Source organism: Callospermophilus lateralis, chromosome 8 (assembly GCF_048772815.1).
Source record: "Callospermophilus lateralis isolate mCalLat2 chromosome 8, mCalLat2.hap1, whole genome shotgun sequence".
NCBI classification, from domain to species: domain Eukaryota; kingdom Metazoa; phylum Chordata; class Mammalia; order Rodentia; family Sciuridae; genus Callospermophilus; species Callospermophilus lateralis.
The window spans coordinates 52,572,627-52,592,169 of NC_135312.1; the positions used below are offsets into that span (position 1 = coordinate 52,572,627).

Here is a 19,543-nt window from a genome sequence, read left to right on the forward strand (position 1 = left end):
TATACATTTTAAATTGGTGATTGTAGAGTATCCATAAATATCGAGAATATTTAAAAATTACCTTTGAATCAGGTAATCAAAGAAATGCTGTGTCACTTGTATTATTAATTGATACATATAAGACATCCTCTCAGTTGCCACTGTTTTTGATATCACTCTAAAACACAAGACATAAGACAGGTATTGTATATATGAGAGATCATTACATCTTAGCTGGAAAATAGCACTTAGAAAAATAAAGGAGTTATAAAACAAGTTTTTATAACCTTTAGGTACTCTACCTTGTGTTTGTTCTCCTATTGATCAACCTGTTAACACTATGATTGTACTTTGAAGTGCAGGAGTTACACTTTAACTTTGGATTGCTTTGTCCTGAGATATAAGTCTGAGAAATTGAAGAAAAGAAGAGCTGCTAATGTAAAAGAAGCATTACATTGTACCAAGATGTCTGTGAAATGGATCTCGGTTCTTCTGCTGATACAACTCATGTGTTATTTTAGTTCTGGAAGATGTGGAAAAGTGCTGGTGTGGCCCACAGAATACAGCCATTGGATCAACATAAAGACAATCCTGGATGAACTTCTCCAGAGAGGTCATGAGGTGACTGTTCTGACATCAACAGCTTCCATTCTTATTAATCCCAACACAACATCTGCTATTAATTTTGAGGTTTACCCTGCACCTTCAAGTGAACAATATTTGGAAGAACATTTCTCCAAATGGACTCATGAATGGATTTATAATATTTCAAAAGATGACTTTTGGGAATTTTATTCATTAGTGCAAAAAATTTTCAAGGAATATTCTAATACAATTGAACAACTCTGCAGAAATGTAGTTTTAAACAAGAAACTTATGATGAAACTACACAAATCAAAATTTGATGTCGTTCTTGCAGATGCTGTTGGTCCCTGTGGTGAGCTGCTGGCTGAGCTACTTAAAATACCATTTGTATACACTCTACGCTGCACATTTGGCTACACATATGAAAAGTACAGTGGGGGACTTATAGTCCCTCCCTCCTATGTGCCCATTACTATGTCAGAATTAAGTGATCAAATGACATTCATGGAGAGGGTTAAAAACACAATGTATATGCTTTATTTTGATTTTTGGTTCCAGACATTTGATGTGAAGAAATGGAATCAGTTTTACAGTGAAGCTCTAGGTAAGTTGATTCTTTAATTATTACTTGAAATCCTAATTATCCTGTGACTTTGAAGCTGAGCTTTCATAAATATAAAATCAGAAGAACTTTATTTTCTGTAAATAAAAGGATGGGATGAAAATATAAGACGAACAAAGACACCAATAAAAAAAGGGCTTTTACATTGTAGGACCAATTAGAAACCAGTGGCAATCACTTGTACAGAATGCTCTAAGAAGCCATAACTTGCAAATTGATTCATGGAAGATTTCTCTGCATTTAACAACTCTTTACATCTTTAATGACAGTCATTATTAATTTCACTAAATGTTTTAATGATGATAGACATGAAATTAATAACATACATATGTATTACTAGCACAACCATATGTATGAACAATGGAGGAAATTGTTTATTTTTGAATAGCTTTGTTTTCTCCTTAGAAATTAAAATATTTATCTGAATTACCTTAAATAATCCTTCACAGTTAAGTAAATAGTGTGCCTATCTCAGATACAGAGAGCTATAAATTGAGCTATCTCATATTTCACATTCCTTTAATAAAAACAAATCATGTCTTTAGGTCTAAAACTTTTATGCAGAGTGGATCCACACCTTATTAGTCTATATTTTTAAAGCATAATATTTACCATTTAAGACAATATGAACTAAAGTAAGCATGAGAACAAATCTCTATTGTAATGATTTGTAAAACTTTCTGGCTGTTATTTTCAAATATATAAATTTTACCAAGTTAATATTACTAACCTCTTAATATGAGGCAATTGCAGTAGTGGTCACTAGGAATTCAGGCATACTCACTGACCATTACAGTACAATCAAGGATCAAGGGAATGGTTTGCTCGATTGTAAGAATTAGACTGAGTACTCCTAGAAAAGATGTTGTAACAGTTATGGGAGCACTAATTGGTTATGGAGCTCACAAAGATTTTAAAAATTTAGGTTACTTTTGCAGTTTTAGAGAGAGAATGAACTTCATATTTACTTCTATGCTGGCTCATGTTAGTAATTATTTGTGATTGTATATATACTGATGGAACATTAGAAAGTACCCACACAATTAGTTTATGTACATATTAACATCTAAAACATATCAATTATAGTACAAAACACACACTATAAAACATATCAATTGAAGGATGCAAACACACACACATGTACACACATGCACTTTAAGCATCTTGCCTACACTAATCCAGTTCATTTTATGAAAATTATATGAAACATTCAAGACACACGTCTCTCATTATCTTTTCTTCTTTTGTTTTCTTTTTTCTTTTCTCCATTCAGGGAGACCCACTACAATATATGAGACGATGGGAAAAGCTGATTTTTGGCTCATTCGAACCTATTGGGATTTAGAATTTCCTCGTCCATTCTTACCAAATTTTGACTTTGTTGGAGGACTCCACTGTAAACCTGCCAAACCCCTCCCTAAGGTAAATCTTCTCCTGTTTGTTTTGTTCTGTTTGATTAACATTTTTGGTAGAAATGACTCTGCATTCTTAATTCAGAGTGTTTAACTCAGAGATATGAAAAGCAAGATAAAGAGTTCTGCCAATTATAGACCCAGGCATTTCTATGCCATCACATGTAATGGCGTTTCATTATTATTACAGAAGAAAGTAGGATATCGGGTATCCTTTGAGAATAATCAGGAAAATTAAGGCCTTCATTATGTAATACATAACAAAGAATCAATCATTTATTCTAATAAATACAAAGAATATTTATTAAGTGACTGTCATATACCAGAGATAAGTGCTGGATATAGAGACATATGAAGTTGACACAGTTTATGCATCACCAGACCTTATATTCCATCTGGGTACTGAGACTGTAACAAGTAATAAATTTGTATAATACTAATGAAACCTCCAGTGGAGATAATAAAAAAAATCCTAAAATCCTTAATAACTAAGGTGAATTCTAAAGAATCCACAGAATAGGAAAAGGTGTTGAGGGACAGAGGGAGACACAAAAGGAAAAGCACATACAATAGTAAGGAAAACTCCCAAGAACTTCAAGAATAGTTTAGCAGGAGAAGGCTCAGCAAAGTGCAGATGATGCTAGAGAGGTAAGTGAAAGCCAGATAATTAGTAGGAGTTTAAAATATCTGTGATGTACATTGGGTAGCCAATGAAAAGAGTTAAGCATAAGAGAAATGTGAATAAAGTTTCTTTTTTTGAAAAATCTCAAAATGCAGTCACCACATTGGATTTTAGAGGGAAAGACAATGCAGAGGAACCACTCAGGAAGTTGTTGCAAGACTGCAGATAACAAATGATGTAAACATGGATGAGGTTGTTCTTACATATGATGATGCTTACTTATCTGTTAATAGTTCGATTTCATATTGTGTTACATGGAAAAAGTAGATAATACTAATGATACACAATGTCCTTGGTACAAACATAGGATCCATAGCAATATTCCCTATTGTAATTATTCCTTTTGTGTTTCTATGAAACAATTTTTCCTTCTGAATAACTGAACTTTGTTATCTACTTTTAAAGACCCTAATTATACCAAAAAGGTAGGATTAATACTTAAAAATAGTAATATTTGGGTGTTTCTACATTTAATTCATTCTAGCATACCCTGAACACTGCTGTGTATATGAGTTTGGATTATATTCAAATTGAGAGATAGAAACTCACAATATGGCTGAAACAAACTACCACAGATTTTCTCTTGTAAATGTATCCAGTCCAGATCTCGTATTCTCGTATGGTAACTCTATTACTAATAATACCAATTAGCTAACATGTGACAAGCACAGTGGATATAATTACTCACAATATAAACTACTTTTATTATTCTAATTTGTTATATAAGCAGAATGCATTATAATACATATTACACAGATAGAGCACAATTTTTCATATATCTGGTTGTACACAAAGTAGGGTCACACTGTTCATGTCTTTATATATATATATATATATATATATATAATTTTTAAAATTAATTAATTAATTATTTATTTATTTTTGTGGTGATGTGGATTGAAACCAGGACTTTGTGCATGTAAAGCAAGCACTCTACCAACTGAGCTATATCCCCAGCCCCTCATGTCTTCATACTTGTACTTAGAATAATGATGGCCATCTTGTTCTACTGTCTTTCTACACAAGCCCTTGCCCTCCACATCTTTGCCCTATCTACAGTTGATCTATTCCTCTCATGCCCTCCACAATGTCCATTATGAATCAGCCCCCTTATATCAGAGAAAAGATTCAGCATTTGTTTTTTCACTTACTATTATCTTCTCCAATGCCATCCATTTACCTGCAAATGCCATGATTTTATTCTCTTCTATTGCTGAGTAATATTCCATTGTGTATATATGCCACATTTTTTCATCCATTCATCTATTGAGGCACATCTAGGTTGGTTCCACACTTTAGCTATTGTGAATTGTGCTACCATAAACACTGATGTGGCTGAGTGCCTGCAGTATGCTGTTTTTAAGTCCTTTGGTTATAGACAGAGGAGTGGGATAGCAGGGTTAAATGGTGATTCCATTCCATGTTTTCCAAGGAATCTCCATATTACCTTCCATATTAGCTGAACCAATCTGCAGTTCCATCAGCAATGTATGAGTGTGCCTTTTTCCCCACATGCTCACCAACACTTATTGTTGTTTGTAGTTTAAGTATCTGTCATTCTGACTGGAATGAGATGAAACCTTAGAGTAGTTTTGATTTGCATTTCTCTAATTGCTGGAGATGTCAAACAGTTTTTCATATATTTGTTGATTGATTGTGTATAATGTTCTGAGAAGTGTGTGTTCTGTTCCTTGGCCCAGTTATTGATTTTTTGTGTGTGTGTTTAGATTTTTGAGTTCTTTATATATCCTAGAGATTAGTGCTCTGTCTGATGTGCATGTGGTAAAAATTTGCTCCCAAAATGTAGGCCCTCTGTTTACATCACTAGTTGCTTCTTTTGCTGAGAAGAAGCCTTTTCATTTGAATTCACTGCATTTATTGATTCTTGATTTTAATTCTTGTGCTATAGGAGTCTTATTAAGGAAGTCGGGCCTAACCCAACATTATGGAGATTTGGCCTATTTTTCTTCTATTAGGTGCACTGTCTGAGGTTTAATTCCTACGCCCCTAATCCACTTTGAGTTGAATTTTGTGCCTGGTGAGGGATATGGGTTTCATTACATTTTTGTTACATATGAATCTCCAGTTTTCCCAGCATCACTTGTTGAAGACGTATGGTTCCTCCAACGTATGTCTTTGGCACCTTTGTCTAATATAGGTAACTGTAATTCTGTGGGTTTGAATCTGTGTTATCTATTCTATACCATTGGTCTACAAGTCTATTTTGGTGCCAATACCATGCTGTTTTTGTTACTATTGCTCTGTAGTCTAGTGTAAGATCTGTTATAATGATGCCACCTGCTTCACTCCACTTGCTAAGGATTGCTTTAGCTATTCAAGGTCTCTTATTTTTCCAGATGAATTTCATGACAGCTTGTTCTATTTCTATGAGAGATGTTATTGGGATTTTGATTGAAATTGCGTTAAATCAGTGTAGTGCTTTGGTAGTATGGTCATTTTAACAATATTAATTCTGCCTATCCAAGAACAAGGGAGATCTTTCCAGCTTCTAAGGTCTTCTTTCATTTCTTTCTTTAGTGTACTGTAGTTTTTGTTGTAGAGTTCTTTCATGTCTTTCACTAAATTGATTCCCAAGTATTTTATTTTATTTTATTTTATGTTAAGCTATTGTTAATGGGGTACTTTTCCTTGTTTCCCTTTTGGAAGATTTGTCACTGATATACAGAAATGCATTTAATTTATGGGTGTTGATTTTATATACTGCTACTTTGCTGATTTAATTTACTAGTTCTAGAAGTTTTCTGGTGAAATTTTTTGGGACTTCTAAGTATAGAATCATATTGTTGGCAAATAGTGCTAATTTGAGTTATTTTCTTATCTCTATCCCTTTAATTTCTTTTATCTGTCTAATTGCTCTGGCCAATGTTTCAAGAACTATGTTAAACAGAAGTGGTGAAAGAGGGCATCCCTGTCTTGTTCCAGTTTTTAGAGAAAATGATTTAAATTTTTCTCCATTTAGAATGATATTGACTTTGGGCTTAGCATAGATAGCTTTTACAACATTGAGATATGTTCCTGTTATTCCCAGTTTTTCTAATGTTTTGAACATAAAGGGGTGCTGTAGTTTGTTAAATGCTTTTTCTGAATCTATTGAGATGATCATATGGTTCTTATATTAAAATATATTGATTTGATGAATTAATTTATTGATTTCCATATGTTGAATCAAACTTGCATCCCTAGAATGAACCCCACTTGATCATTTTGCAGTATATTTTTGATTAAATTTTTAATTCGATTTGCCAGAATTTTATTGAGAATTTTTGCACATCTTTTCATTTAAGATATTGGTCTAAAATTTTCTTTCTTTGATGGGTCTTTGCCTGGTTTTGGAATCAGGATAATATTGGCCTCATAGAATGAGTTTGGAAATGCTTTCCTTTTTTGCTATTTCATGAAATAACTTGAAGAGTATTGATATTACTTCTTCTCTGAAGGTTTTGTAGAACTTAGTTATGTATCCATCTGGTCCTGGGGTTTTCTTGGCTGATAGGCTTCTGATGGTGTCTTCTATTTCATTGCTTGAAACTGATCTGTTTAAATTGAATATAGCATTCTGATTTAATTTGGACAAATCGCAGAACTCAAGTAATTTGTCGATGCCTTTGATATTTTCTATTTTATTGAAATATAAGTTTTCAAAATAATTTCTAATTATCTTCTGTTTTTCTGTAGTATCTGTTGTGATATTTTATTTTTATCACATATGTTAGTTATTTGAGTTTTCTCTCTCCTTCTCTTTGTTATTATGGCTAAGGATTTGCCAATTTTATTTATTTTTTCAAAGAACCAACTTTTTGTTATGTCGATTTTTTTCAATTATTTCTTTTGTCTCAGTTTCATTGATTTCAGCTCAGATTTTAATTATGTTTTGACTTCTACTGCTTTTGGTGTTGATTTCCTCTTCTTTTTCTAGGGCTTTGGGATGTAATGTTAAGTCCTTTATTTGTTGACTTTTTCTTCTTTTAAGGAATGAACTCCATGCAATGAATTTTCCTCTTAGTACTGGGTTCATAGTGTCCCAGAGATTTTGATATGTTGTATCTGTTATCTCATCTGCCTCTAAGAATTTTTAATCTCCTTCTTAATATCTTTTGCAACCTGTTATTCATTCAGGAGTATATTATTCAGTCTCCAAGTGTTGGAGTAGCTATTAATTTTTTATTTTAGCATTGATTTGTGCTTTTATTCCATTATGAGCTCATAGAATTCAGGTTAGTATCTCTACTTCTTTGTATTTGCTAAGAGTTACTTTGTGGCATAATACATGGTCTATTTTAGAAAAGGATCCATGTGCTGCTGAGAAGAAAGTGTATACACTTGTTGAAGGATGAAATATTCTACATATGTTAGTTAAGTCTAAGTTATTGATTGTATTATTGAGTTCTATAGTTCCTTTGTTCAGCTTTTATTTGGAAGATCTATACAGTGGTGAAAGAGGTGTGTTAAAGTCACCCAGAATTATTGTGTTGTGATCTATTTGACTCTTGAACTTGAGAAGAGTTTGTTTGATGAACATGGATGCTTCGTTGTATGGGGCATATATACTTATAATTGTTATGTCTTGTTGGTGTATTGTTCTGTTGAGCAGCTTGAAATGTCCTCCCTTGTCCCTTTTGATTAACTTTAGCTTGAAGTCTATTTTATTTAATATAAGGATGAAATCCCCTGCTTGCTTCCACAGTCCCTGTGAGGGGTATGATTTTTTCCAGCCTTCTACCTTCAGTCTGTGTATGTCTTTTCCTATAATATAAGTCTCTTGGAGGCAGTATATTGTTGGCTCTTTTTAAAAAAATCCAATATGCCAGTCTATGTCTTTGGATTGGTGAGTTTAGGTCACCAATTAACATTCATGGTTATTATTTCAGATTACTTGCATTTCCAGCCATTTTTTTTTTTTAGTTTTAGTATTTAACTTGGTTTCTCCTTTGATTAGTCTTTTTTTCCTTTAGTGTAATACCTTCCTCTGCTGATTTTTATTTTCTCTTAGTGGAATATTTTGCCAAGGCTGTTCTGTAGTGCAGACTTTCTACTTGTAAATTTTTTTAACTTTTGTTTATCATGGAAGTTTTGAATCTAAAGCTTAATTTTTTTTTGGATATAAGATTCTTGATTGGCATCCTTTCCCCCCCACCCAGAGCTGGGTTTATGCTGTTCCAGGATCTTCTACCTTTGAGGGTCCAGGTTGAAAGCTGTGCAGATATCCTAATTCTTTTCCCCCTCTAAATAATCTGATTCCTTTATCTTGTGGCTTTTAAAATTCTCTCCTTATTCTCTGTGCTAGGCATTTTTGTTATAATGTGACTTGGTATGGATCTGTTGTGATTTTGTACATTTGGCATTCTGTGAGCCCCTTGTATTTGGTTTTCCAATTCATTCTTCATGTTTGAAAAATTTTCTGATATTATTTCATTGAATAGATTGTTCATGCCTTTGATTTTGAACTCTATGCTTTCCTCTATCCCAATAACTCTTAAATTTTGGTCTTTTTATGCTATCCTGTATATCTTGAGTGTTCTGCTCATTATTTCTTACCATCTTCACTGTGTGGTGTGTGTGTGTGTGTGTGTGTGTGTGTGTGTGTATAAAACCTCTATCTCCCTATTGAAATAATCATTTGCTTCTTGTACTTGCTCATGCAGATCCTTATCTAAATGATCTTTTGCTGCCTGTATTTCCTCCCTTATATTATTCTTCATTTTACAGAACATTTTCATTATGTATATCCTGACTCCTTCTCTGTAATTTCTTCTGCTGTGCTGGTCATGGATTCTAATAATGTAGTATCCTGATTTGTTTTGGGCACTTTCTTCCCTTGTTTTTTCATGTTGCTAGACTGCGTATCTGAGGCATTAGTATTTTATTCTTTAGGCTTATGGTGCCTCTGCAGGATTCAAATACCTCCTCTTTGAGAGGAAGAACAATATTAACAAATTCCAATACATACAATATACATACAACCTTACACCAAATAGTTGCTATTAAGATGTTTACAGTTTGGTTACAATATACAGAAATGGTGAATTCAATTATTATCTACAATATAAACAGCAGGTTTGCAAAAGGATTTTCTGATTATAGACAAAGAACCAGGGGTGAGGTATAGGATGATATGCTGAGGAGAAAGGAGGTGAGGATATAGAGTTAATATATCATAGGAAGTGTCAGAGGGATCTAAAGAAAAAGGTTAGTAACAGGAGAATAAAGAGGAGGTAATTTGGGTGAGTGGGAACACAGAGGAGTACATAAAACAAACACATATGAATATTAAGAAAAATAAAAAATGCAAAAATTATAAAAATAGGAGAAAAAAGGATTTATGACACAACTGTGATCTACTATTCAGACATCCTCGTCCTCAGTATCCTAATTCATACAAAATACTTGGTTTCATAAATGTTGGGGATGTGTGGGTGGGAGGATAGAGAAGGAGAAAAGAAAAAATCTTATAATAACAAATAGGAATTGTTTTAGTTGGAGATTAGTATATTTCCTCTTCACTTCTCATCCAATAAATGGGGTTGTCTGTTGTTAGCTAGTATCTCTGCCCTAATGATGTGAAGGTTATCAGGGTGGGAGAGCTGTTCTTGGGTACAGGCCACCTGGAAGTTGCATATAGTACCTGCCTGTCCCTGATGGGAAACTGCACTTCAAGGATCTCCTTTAGGGCACACCTGTGATGTGGGCACCTGGTCTTATCTCCTTATCTCACCTGTAGACCTCACAGTTCCTGGTCTCTAAATCAATCTCTAAACTGTATCTCACACACCCTCTCCCTTACTACTTCCTAATCAGTGACCTTTGTATGTTGTGCTCAGTGGGATGCAGACCTGTCACAGAGAGTTATTTTGTACTGGGCATTCACTGTGCCAGGTTAGTGGCTGCCAGGATAGGGTGGTGTTGGTATTAGAAACTATGGGTACTTGGCTAGCCCATGTTCTGAACTGAGAGTTTTCCTAACCAAAGATAGTGATGAAGTTGACCCAAGATAGAGGTGGTTTCCTTCAGCAATGGGGTGTTGCGTTAGGTATCAGGAGCCAGGCAATGGTGTTGGGCAATGTGTTCAGAGATGAGCTCTGTGGCTTGCAGTGTTGTGACTGTCAACTGTCTTCAGAACCTGTGTAATGTCCTCAGGTCCAGGAAGGCTGCCTCATGTGAGGGGCTAAGGCAGTGGCTGCAGAGTCCCAAGATGGAGCCGACTGGGGAGCCGTGCATTGGTAGATGAGGGTCCACATGGGAGTGGCTGCCAGAGTTCCTGAGTGTAGGTAGCAGCTGGTGTCCTGCTGGGAATGGCATCCTGGAATTCTGCGTGAGTGGGTGGCCCAGAGTTCTGCACGGGTGCTAATACCAGTCGCCCTGTTCTGGCACTTGGAAGTCCTGCGTGGGTGAGTAGTCAGAGTTTCTGCTCTGATGCTGAGGCCTGGATCCCTGAGTGAGCACAGCAGCTGTTATTTCTGCATGTGAGCAATTGTATGTGGAGGGGTTCTATCTCATGCAGAGAAGCAGTACTCCAACTACTTGAGTCCCCAGGTCATGGAGCAACACAGAATCCTGCCTCCCTCTGGCCTGCCATCTTGGATGCCCTCTCCAGAAACTCATTTTCTGAAAGGTCAACATATAATTCTCAACCAAAGCCCTAGAGAACAGATATTCTGTCAATTGGCTTAAAGGCAAATTAATGAGTTTTGGCAATCATATGAGCAAGTGGAATTACTAAAATTGTATTTTAAGGGTTCAAGATCTTCACAACCATCTAGCTTAAAAGAAATTGCTTTTCTCAGTGATATAAATGACTAGCCCTTACTTGTCTTTACTCCAGCATTTGAACAATTACTCCCCTGAGAACTCAGACTATTGTATCCTAGAACATGATAGGGATGTTTAGCTTAAGAGAGCTTTCTGCCAGATGCCAATCTTAGGGACACCTCAGGAAAACTCCCTTGGGAAACTTGGGTCTTAACATTATACCTTCCCAATAGAATAAGCACAGAAAATACGTACCGCACATATAACGATGACCTAAGTTTTCTTGTCATTTATTTCTGAGTACAGCCTTTTAGTTTACAATTACCAAATTAAAAAAAAAAAAAAGTTCTGTCCACAAATAGGATAAAAACTCATAGGAAGTAATAGTCTAAAATACTTTAAATAAATACCAAGCTTAGAAAGCAAACATCACTTGTCATACTGTTATGTGATCTATCAAGAGTGGCTTTTTCCCTACATTCTTTTTTTTTAATATATTTTGGGTTGTAACTGGACATAATATCTTTATTTATTTATTTATTTATTTATTTTTATGTGGTGCTGAGGATCGGACCCAGGGCCTTCCACGTACTAGGCAAGCACTCTACAGCTGAGTCACAATTCCAGCCCCCTCCCTACATTCTTAAAGGCATCAATATATTGAGACCTTACTCAAGCCTTATTTTCAATAGAATTACATTGTTGCTTATAGTAAGTTCCACACAGTTCAAACAGAAAATCAAAGTTAGTGACTAAACACTGAGGCAGGGTTACTGTAAGTGTTAATGAATTAACCTGTGATCATGAAAGATTCCCCCATTCAGAATAAGAGTGAGTGACTGTGTCAATAACAAGAGAAAGAGAGCAGAAGGAAGCAGAGGGCAATGAGAAAAGAGATAGCAATGTGATTTTGATAAGTAGTAATAGTAGCAGGTTTTATTAATTACATAAAAAAGATTTGAACACAGGTCAATATCAGAAACACTGTCTTCTTTATTATATAAAACAATGGTCCCTCAAATGACTTGCTTTTCCAGTAATGATTAGATTCTCAGACAATTTCTGTATTGTTTAAGCAGGCATAACACTTTTGTCAAATGACAAAAAGCCAAATATATCAATACTCTTAAAAATGCAAATAGTCATGTGCCTCATAGTATATCAATGGAAATTATTCAAACAGAAAAAGTCAAATGAATGTAATGTGTATTCATCACAGTTACTTATAGAATACATATTGGAAAAAAGTTGAATGTCACACATTAAGGAAAGATTTTAAAACTTATTCCACTATATACCACATCATTACAATTATTTTGTTTTTTTATTGCATTTTATTTTTATTTCTTCTTTTTGGTACCAAGGAGTGAACTCAGGGGCACTCAACCATTGAACCACATCCCCAACTATTTTGTATTTTATTGAGAGACAGGGTCTTGTGGAGTTACTTAGTGCCTTGCCATTGCTGAGGCTGGCTTTGAACTTGTGATCCTCCTGCCTCAGCCTCCTGAGCTGCTGAGATTATACGCATGCACCACCACACCTGCCACAATTACTGTGCAAATAAATGCTTAACTACATTAATTCACAACATAAGTTTAGCTGGAAACCAAAAGGCAAACTATTGAATATAATAATATCACTATTTTGTGAGAAGAAAAAAATACCAAAAAAATTTCAATTTTTCACTTATATTTTATATGTATATGTATCTGTTCATGTAGTTACATGAACAGAAAAAAAAAAAAGACCACAATGATGCAAAAAGCTCTGGGTTCAATCTCTAGCATCGCAAAAAAAAAAAAAAAAAAAAAAAAAATTAAAAAGAGAGAGAGACCACAATGAAAGTTTCAAATTTTAAACCAAGGAAATCTGTGCATGAACCAAAGATCATCTAGTAGAATCTTTTTACATATATTTTCATGTTTTTCTGAATTTTTATATGATAAACATTTTTCCTTCAAAAATAATGTTGCAGAATGACAGTCATTTGTCTATTTCAGGGATTAATTTTTATAGGGTATATTTATAAAATAGTAGTAGAAAATTTTTGTACAGCACACAAATGAAGAACATTTAAGCTGTGAGAAAATATATTGAATATATTGCTTAACATGTTGCTCTATCTTATTGCAATCACAAAATAACTGGATAGTCACAAGGTCCAAGGTGTAGTGCAGTGACTGCTACATTAAAACTCATTTTATCAATTTATCTATATCAGTGCTTTGGAAAATTTTTTTTTATTTTTTCCTTTTTCAGGAAGAGTTGTTGCAAAACAGGATTAGGAATAGAACATGTGCTTTTTAGTTTGGAAGAATTTGGCCATTCTTTTACTGAGAGAATCATGAAAATAATATATTTAAAATGGAATGAAAAATGTTTATGATTATGTTTTGAACAAGATATTCAAAAAACTTTTGATGGGACAGTATTCCTATATATAAAGAAATTAATTGCATAACTTGTTATGGAGTAGGAAACACTAAAACTCTACTTCTTAAACATTCTAGACAAACATATTTCCTACAAATTTTTCATAATGTGAGTGAGTTACTCAACAACTTGGCCAGTTCAATAAAAGTTCCAGAGGAACACCCACCAGGGTGCAACAATTCCCATTGGTCATATGAGGTGGTGATAAGGGTTCTTCACAACTACTTATACACACTTCATTCTTGTGAAACTTCAATATAATTAACAAATTTCAGGGCAAAACTTGATACTCATAAACAACCCAAATATATGATCACTCAGATATATGCATCATTCTAATGCAGTGAAAATGCTGATTGTGGATCAATATAGTTCTGAAATAAACAAGTAGAGAACTGTTAGGATTCTTAGGATTATGTAGAAAAAACTCCAAACCACACTATTTATCTTCTGAATGTCAGTGATTTTTAACCTTCAGTTTTTATGGAATGTTACAGAGGAAAGCATTGGGAAACTCTCACAAATTATAAAGTGAGAAATGAAGAATTATAGACATAATAAATATAAACATGTAAAACAATCCTAGTTATAAGTAATTTTTGTTCAGTGCTCACTAGGAGAGAAATAAGTACTAATAATTTCAAATTAAAAAATTATCCAGATAACCTGCCTAAAATAAACCTAAGTTATTTACTAGAAATGTTACAATGAGAATTGAAGACAAGTAAAGTTCTAGCTATAGTGTCTAACCAAAAAATTGACCTTAATAATGAGTGAAGTTATGAATTAAGAATCAACATATAATAATTTCGAACATCACCTTTCAAATTACTGTTTAATGGCTCTAGGTCATTCTTCCTGACACACAGACATAAGCACACACAGGGAGACATATTATAAAGTAAGCCTAGTAAAACTTTTAGGTCATAATGCACATCTCTTTCCAAAGAAAATGAGTGTTTGGGTCAAATTAAGAATGGCCATTGACACCAAATTTCTAATAATACATGATTTTTCTCTTCTTATTTACATATTAATCATTTCTAGTGTTTTCTGTTTGTCTTTTTTTTCCAACACTTTTGTTGGTGCATTATAATTGTACTTAATTATGGGATTTTATGTTACATATTCATATGTTTACACAATATAGCAATACAATTTGGCCAACATAACTTCCCAGAAATTCCCATTTTACCCCACCTCCCTCCCATTGGTCCCTTTCTCAAAAGATCTCCCTTTGATTTTCATGAGATCCATCCCATCTTTCTTTTCTTTTTTCCTCTCTAGCCTTTCACATATGAGAGAAATCATACAACTTTGAACTTAGGAGTTTAGTTCTTTTTGCTAAATAAAACTCCATTGTGTATATATACCACATTTTCTTTATTCAGTCATCCATTGGCAGACACCTAGACTAGTTCCATAGTTTGGCCATTATGAATTACACTGTTAGAAAATGGGTATGCATGTATCACTGTAATAAGATGACTTTAATTCTTTAGGATAAATACTGAGAAGTGGTATACCTGGATGATATAATGGTTCCATGCTTACTCTTTTGATGAATCTCTCCATACTGATTTCCATAGTGTTTGTAGTAATTTACAATACCTTCTCCAACTGTGAAAAACTACTCCTTTTTCTCCATAACCTCTCCAGCATTTATTATTCTTTTTATCCTTGATGACAACTATTTTGACTAGTATATGATGAAATTTCAGTATAGTTTTGATTTTTCTAATTGCTAATGATATTAAACATTTTATCATATTTTTGTTGACTATTTATATTTAATCTTCTGCAAAGCATCTGTTTAATTTATTTTCCCACTTATTAATTGGGTTGTTTGATTTTTTAGTGTAAAGTTTATTTAATTCTTTATATATTCTAGATATTAATCCTTTGTAAGATGGTAGATAGCAAATATTTTCTTTTATTCCATAAGTAATCTCTTCACAAATATTATTGTTTCCTTTGGTGTGCAGAAACTATTTAATTTGATGCCTTCCCACTTATTAACTCTTGGCATTGTTTTCTGACCTTTAGGGGTCTTTTTTGAGAAAATCATTGTATGTGCCTATATGCTGGAAAGTTGACCCTATGTTGTCTTCTAGGAGTTGTATTGTATTTACTCTAATTGTATTTCTAGGTCTTTGATTAATTTTAAGTTGCTTTTTGTGCAGGATGAGAGATAAGGGACTACATTAATTCTTCTGCAGTTTTGCAGTTTTCCCATCATCATTTATTAAAAAGGCAATCTTTACTCCAATGTATGTTTTTCGCACCATTGTCAAGGATCAGATGACTGTACATGTATGGGATTTTCTCTGTCTTCTATTCTGTACTACAAATCAATGTGTCTGGTTTTATGTCAGTAACAAGCAGTTTTTGTTAGTATAAAAGTGGTATGCCTGGGTGATATGATGGCTCCATGCTCTGTAGTATAATTTGAAGACAGATGTTCTGAGGCCTCCAGGATTGCTTTTTGAATTTAGATTTGCATTCACTATTCTGGGATTTGAGTTTTCCAAGTGAATTTTAGCAGTGTTTATTCTAAATCTGTGAAGGACATCATTGGCATTTTCATTGAATCTGTATATAGCTTTGAATAGTTGACAATTTTAACAACATCAATTCTACGTATCCATGAACATGGGAGGCCTTTACATATTCTTGTGTGTCTTCTTTATTTGTAGATGTCTTTCAACTCTTTTGTTAGATTTATTCCCAGGGTTTTTTAGTGTGTTTGTTTTGTTTTGAGGATATTGTAAATGGAATTATTCTCCTGACTTTTTTCTCTGAAGATTCATTGTTGGATTATAGGAAAGCTATTGATTTTTGTATGTAGATTTGTAATCAGCTATTTTTGTCAGATTTGTTTATTAGCTCTATCAGTCTTTTGGTGAAGTCCTTTGGATATTCTATGTATAGAATTATATCAATTACAAATTATTCAATATAATTATAGTTATTTCATATAACTATTCAATATAATTACAAAGTATATTTATTAATTCACTTATTTCTTTCCCACTTTTCTCTCTCATATTTATTTCTCTTTCCTAATTGCTCTTCTATTGGTTTTGGAACTGCTTTGTTCTTCTTTTTCAAGAACCTTGAAATGAATACCTTTTTTATGTGGAATCATTTATGATTTTTTTTTATACAGGCACTCAGCTATAACTTTCCTCTTTAAACTCCCTTCATACTAATCCAGAGGTTCTGATATGTTTTATTACTATTCTCATTTGAGTCTAAGAATATTTAAATTTCTCTCTTGATTTCTTCTATAATCTAATTGTTTTGGTTGTTTGTTTCATTCAAGACAGTAGTTTTAATCTCCATATTTTTACATAGTTTTAGTATGGTTTTGTCATGTTGATTTTCCATTTCATTCATTATGTTCTGATAGGATATAATAAATTATATCAATTGTTCTGCATTTGAGGAGAGTTGCTTTGTCATCTTAAATATGGCCTGTTTTAGAGATGGTTCCATGAGATGCTAAGAAGAAAGTGTATTAATATGATGTTGAATAAAACATTCTATAGATATCTTCAAGTCCATTTGACTCATAATATTTTTCAGTAAAGAGTCTTCACTGATTTTACTTTTGAATGACCTTGATAAACAAACTGTATTGAAAATCACCCAGTATTTATGTCTATCAGAGGCTTCAACTTGAGTAGTGTCTCCTTTATGTAATTAGACCCATGTTTGTGACTTAAATATTTATAATTGCTATATCTCCTTGTTAAATTATTTCCTTTACCAATAGGAAGTGACCATATTCATTGCTTCTGATTAATTTTGATTTGAAGTCTTCTTTGTCAGATATGAGATTAGTTAATCCTGATTATTTTGTGTTTCTTTTTGCATTATGTATCATTTTTATCCTTTTGCTTCAGCCTGTGTCTGCTTTTATCTGTAAGGTGCATATTTTACAAACAACATATCATTGTATCTTTTATTATAATCCATTCTGACAGACTGTATGTTTAAATTGGAGAATTGAGACCATTTATATTCAATTTAATAACAAAGGGATATTTATTAATTTGTGTCATTTTGATTTATTTATGTTTAATTTGGTCCTGTTCTCATTTGCTTAGTTACTTTTCAAATCAGATTTGTTTATTTTTTAACTCTGGGGTTTGTTTTTTATTTCTTCCATAAGAATCATTTTATTGAATACGTTCTGTATTGCTGGTTTAGTTGTTTTGAATTCTTTTACTTTTTATCTTTTTTATCTAGGAAAGTTTATATTTCAATTTGATTTTTAAGAATAGCTTTGTTATATATAGTAGTCTTGGTTGACAGTTATTTTCTTTTAGGACTTTAAACTTATTGTTCCAAGATCTCTTGGTTTTTAGAGTTTGTGCTAAGATATGAGAAGTGATTCTGATTGTCTTGCCTCTAAACGTGACCTGACAATTTTCTCTTAAGGATTTTAAAATTCTATTTTTGTTCTGTATGTTAGGCATTTTAATTATAATGTGCTCTAGAAAGGTTCTTTTTTGATCCTGTGTATTTTGGGTCCATATCTGGATATATCCCTCTGTATCTGGATATCTGTCTCATTCTCAAGGTTTGGAAAATTATTTATTATTATTTCCCTTACAGGCTATCAATATCTTTTAGCCTGCCTCTCACAACCCTCCTCAATTTCAATGGTTCTTACATTTAATCTCTTAATGTTTTCCTAACATTCTTGTATATTCTGATCATGGTTACTTATTTTCTTTACTTTAAAACTGTCTGAATGTTCAAGGATGACCACTTTTTCTTTTATATCTGAGATTCTGTTCTCAGTATTGTCTACTGTTTAATACAGATTTTCAACTGGACATTTTCTTTGATTTATTTTGTCTTTCATTTCCATGATTCATGTTTGTTTCTCTTTCAATATTTTTATCTCATTTAATTTTTTTATTTATATTCTGTAGTAACTTCCTTAGTTTACTCAATTGTTTTTCTATGTTCTCTAGGAATTCATTTGTCATTTTTATAATGAGTTTTTTAATTCTTCATCTGATATTTTATATATTACAATATCTTTGGGGTCAGTTGTTGGTGAATTATGAACTCTATGTGGTTTAATATTATCTTGTTTTTACATATTTCTTGTAGACCTGTGTTGGGTTTTATACATCTATTAGGGGGAAATATCTCTTCCACTCTATATAGAGCATTGTCTTTACTTTCCAAAGTGTCCTATAATGATTTTGATTGTGAAACACTTGTAGGTGTGGTATTCACAGCCTTTGCATTAATTCTCTCTGTTTTTGCTGTGGCAATGGATTTCCATAGGTAGAATATATGAGCCCACCCCCAGCTGTTTCTAATTAAGGTCTTATCAATAGTGTGTATTTTAATCTTTGTATTAAAGTATAAGAAGAGACTGAGTGCCATTAATTTGTATGTGGAACAAGGTGAACTATATTTTGGTTAATTTATTTTAGCTGAAGACTTCTCTACCCTGTGAACTTGTAGTAACACTATAGATTTCCAGTTACTCACAGAATAGGGGGAAACAAAGAATAGGAACAAAACAAGCAATATACAGCATTAAAATAAATATTTGGATTCTATTATGGCTTCTATAACATTAATTGCTTAAAAAAATTAAAAAAAAAGAAATGGTGAGATCAGCAATTGCCAATAACAAAAACAAAGTGTATAACCATACTAGATCTGGCATTAAATCAAGAAACAGGTATCAACGATGTCATCCACATAAGTAATAATTTCAAGAGTGTTAATGGTGGGAGCAGGAGATATATAAACCAGTTCGTTCTGAAAGTTGGTAAAAATGCAGTTAATTAAGAGGAAATGGAGTGTGATAGGAAGGAAGAAAAAGGGTTTTCAATTTTCAAAAGTGAATAGAGAGAATGCTGTAGAAATGTCACAGATGACAGTTATGAGGATGGAGGAGAAAATAGGAGGAAAAAAGTAAAGGAAGAGAGAAAGAGAAAATAGATTTTGGCTATCAGCAGGAGAAGAAAAGAGAGAAAGAGAAACAAACAAATAAAAACAATACGAATGAAACAAATATATACA

The 19,543-nt window shown here is 33.0% G+C and overlaps 1 protein-coding gene across 3 annotated transcripts in view; it reads left to right on the plus strand.

Annotated features, from left to right (window-relative positions):
• The first annotated feature begins 444 nt into the window (after positions 1–444).
• The window catches only part of LOC143405846 (UDP-glucuronosyltransferase 2B17-like), a 30,022-nt gene continuing 10,923 nt past the window's right edge, over positions 445–19,543 (plus strand). For 2 of the 3 annotated variants that reach the window (XM_076864195.1, XM_076864197.1), the window contains exons 1-2: positions 445–1,168; positions 2,460–2,608. In XM_076864195.1, the coding sequence (XP_076720310.1) occupies positions 445–1,168; positions 2,460–2,608 (873 nt within the window). The remainder of the gene's footprint in view (positions 1,169–2,459; positions 2,609–19,543) is intronic. The other variant, XM_076864196.1, reaches the window with a different exon arrangement.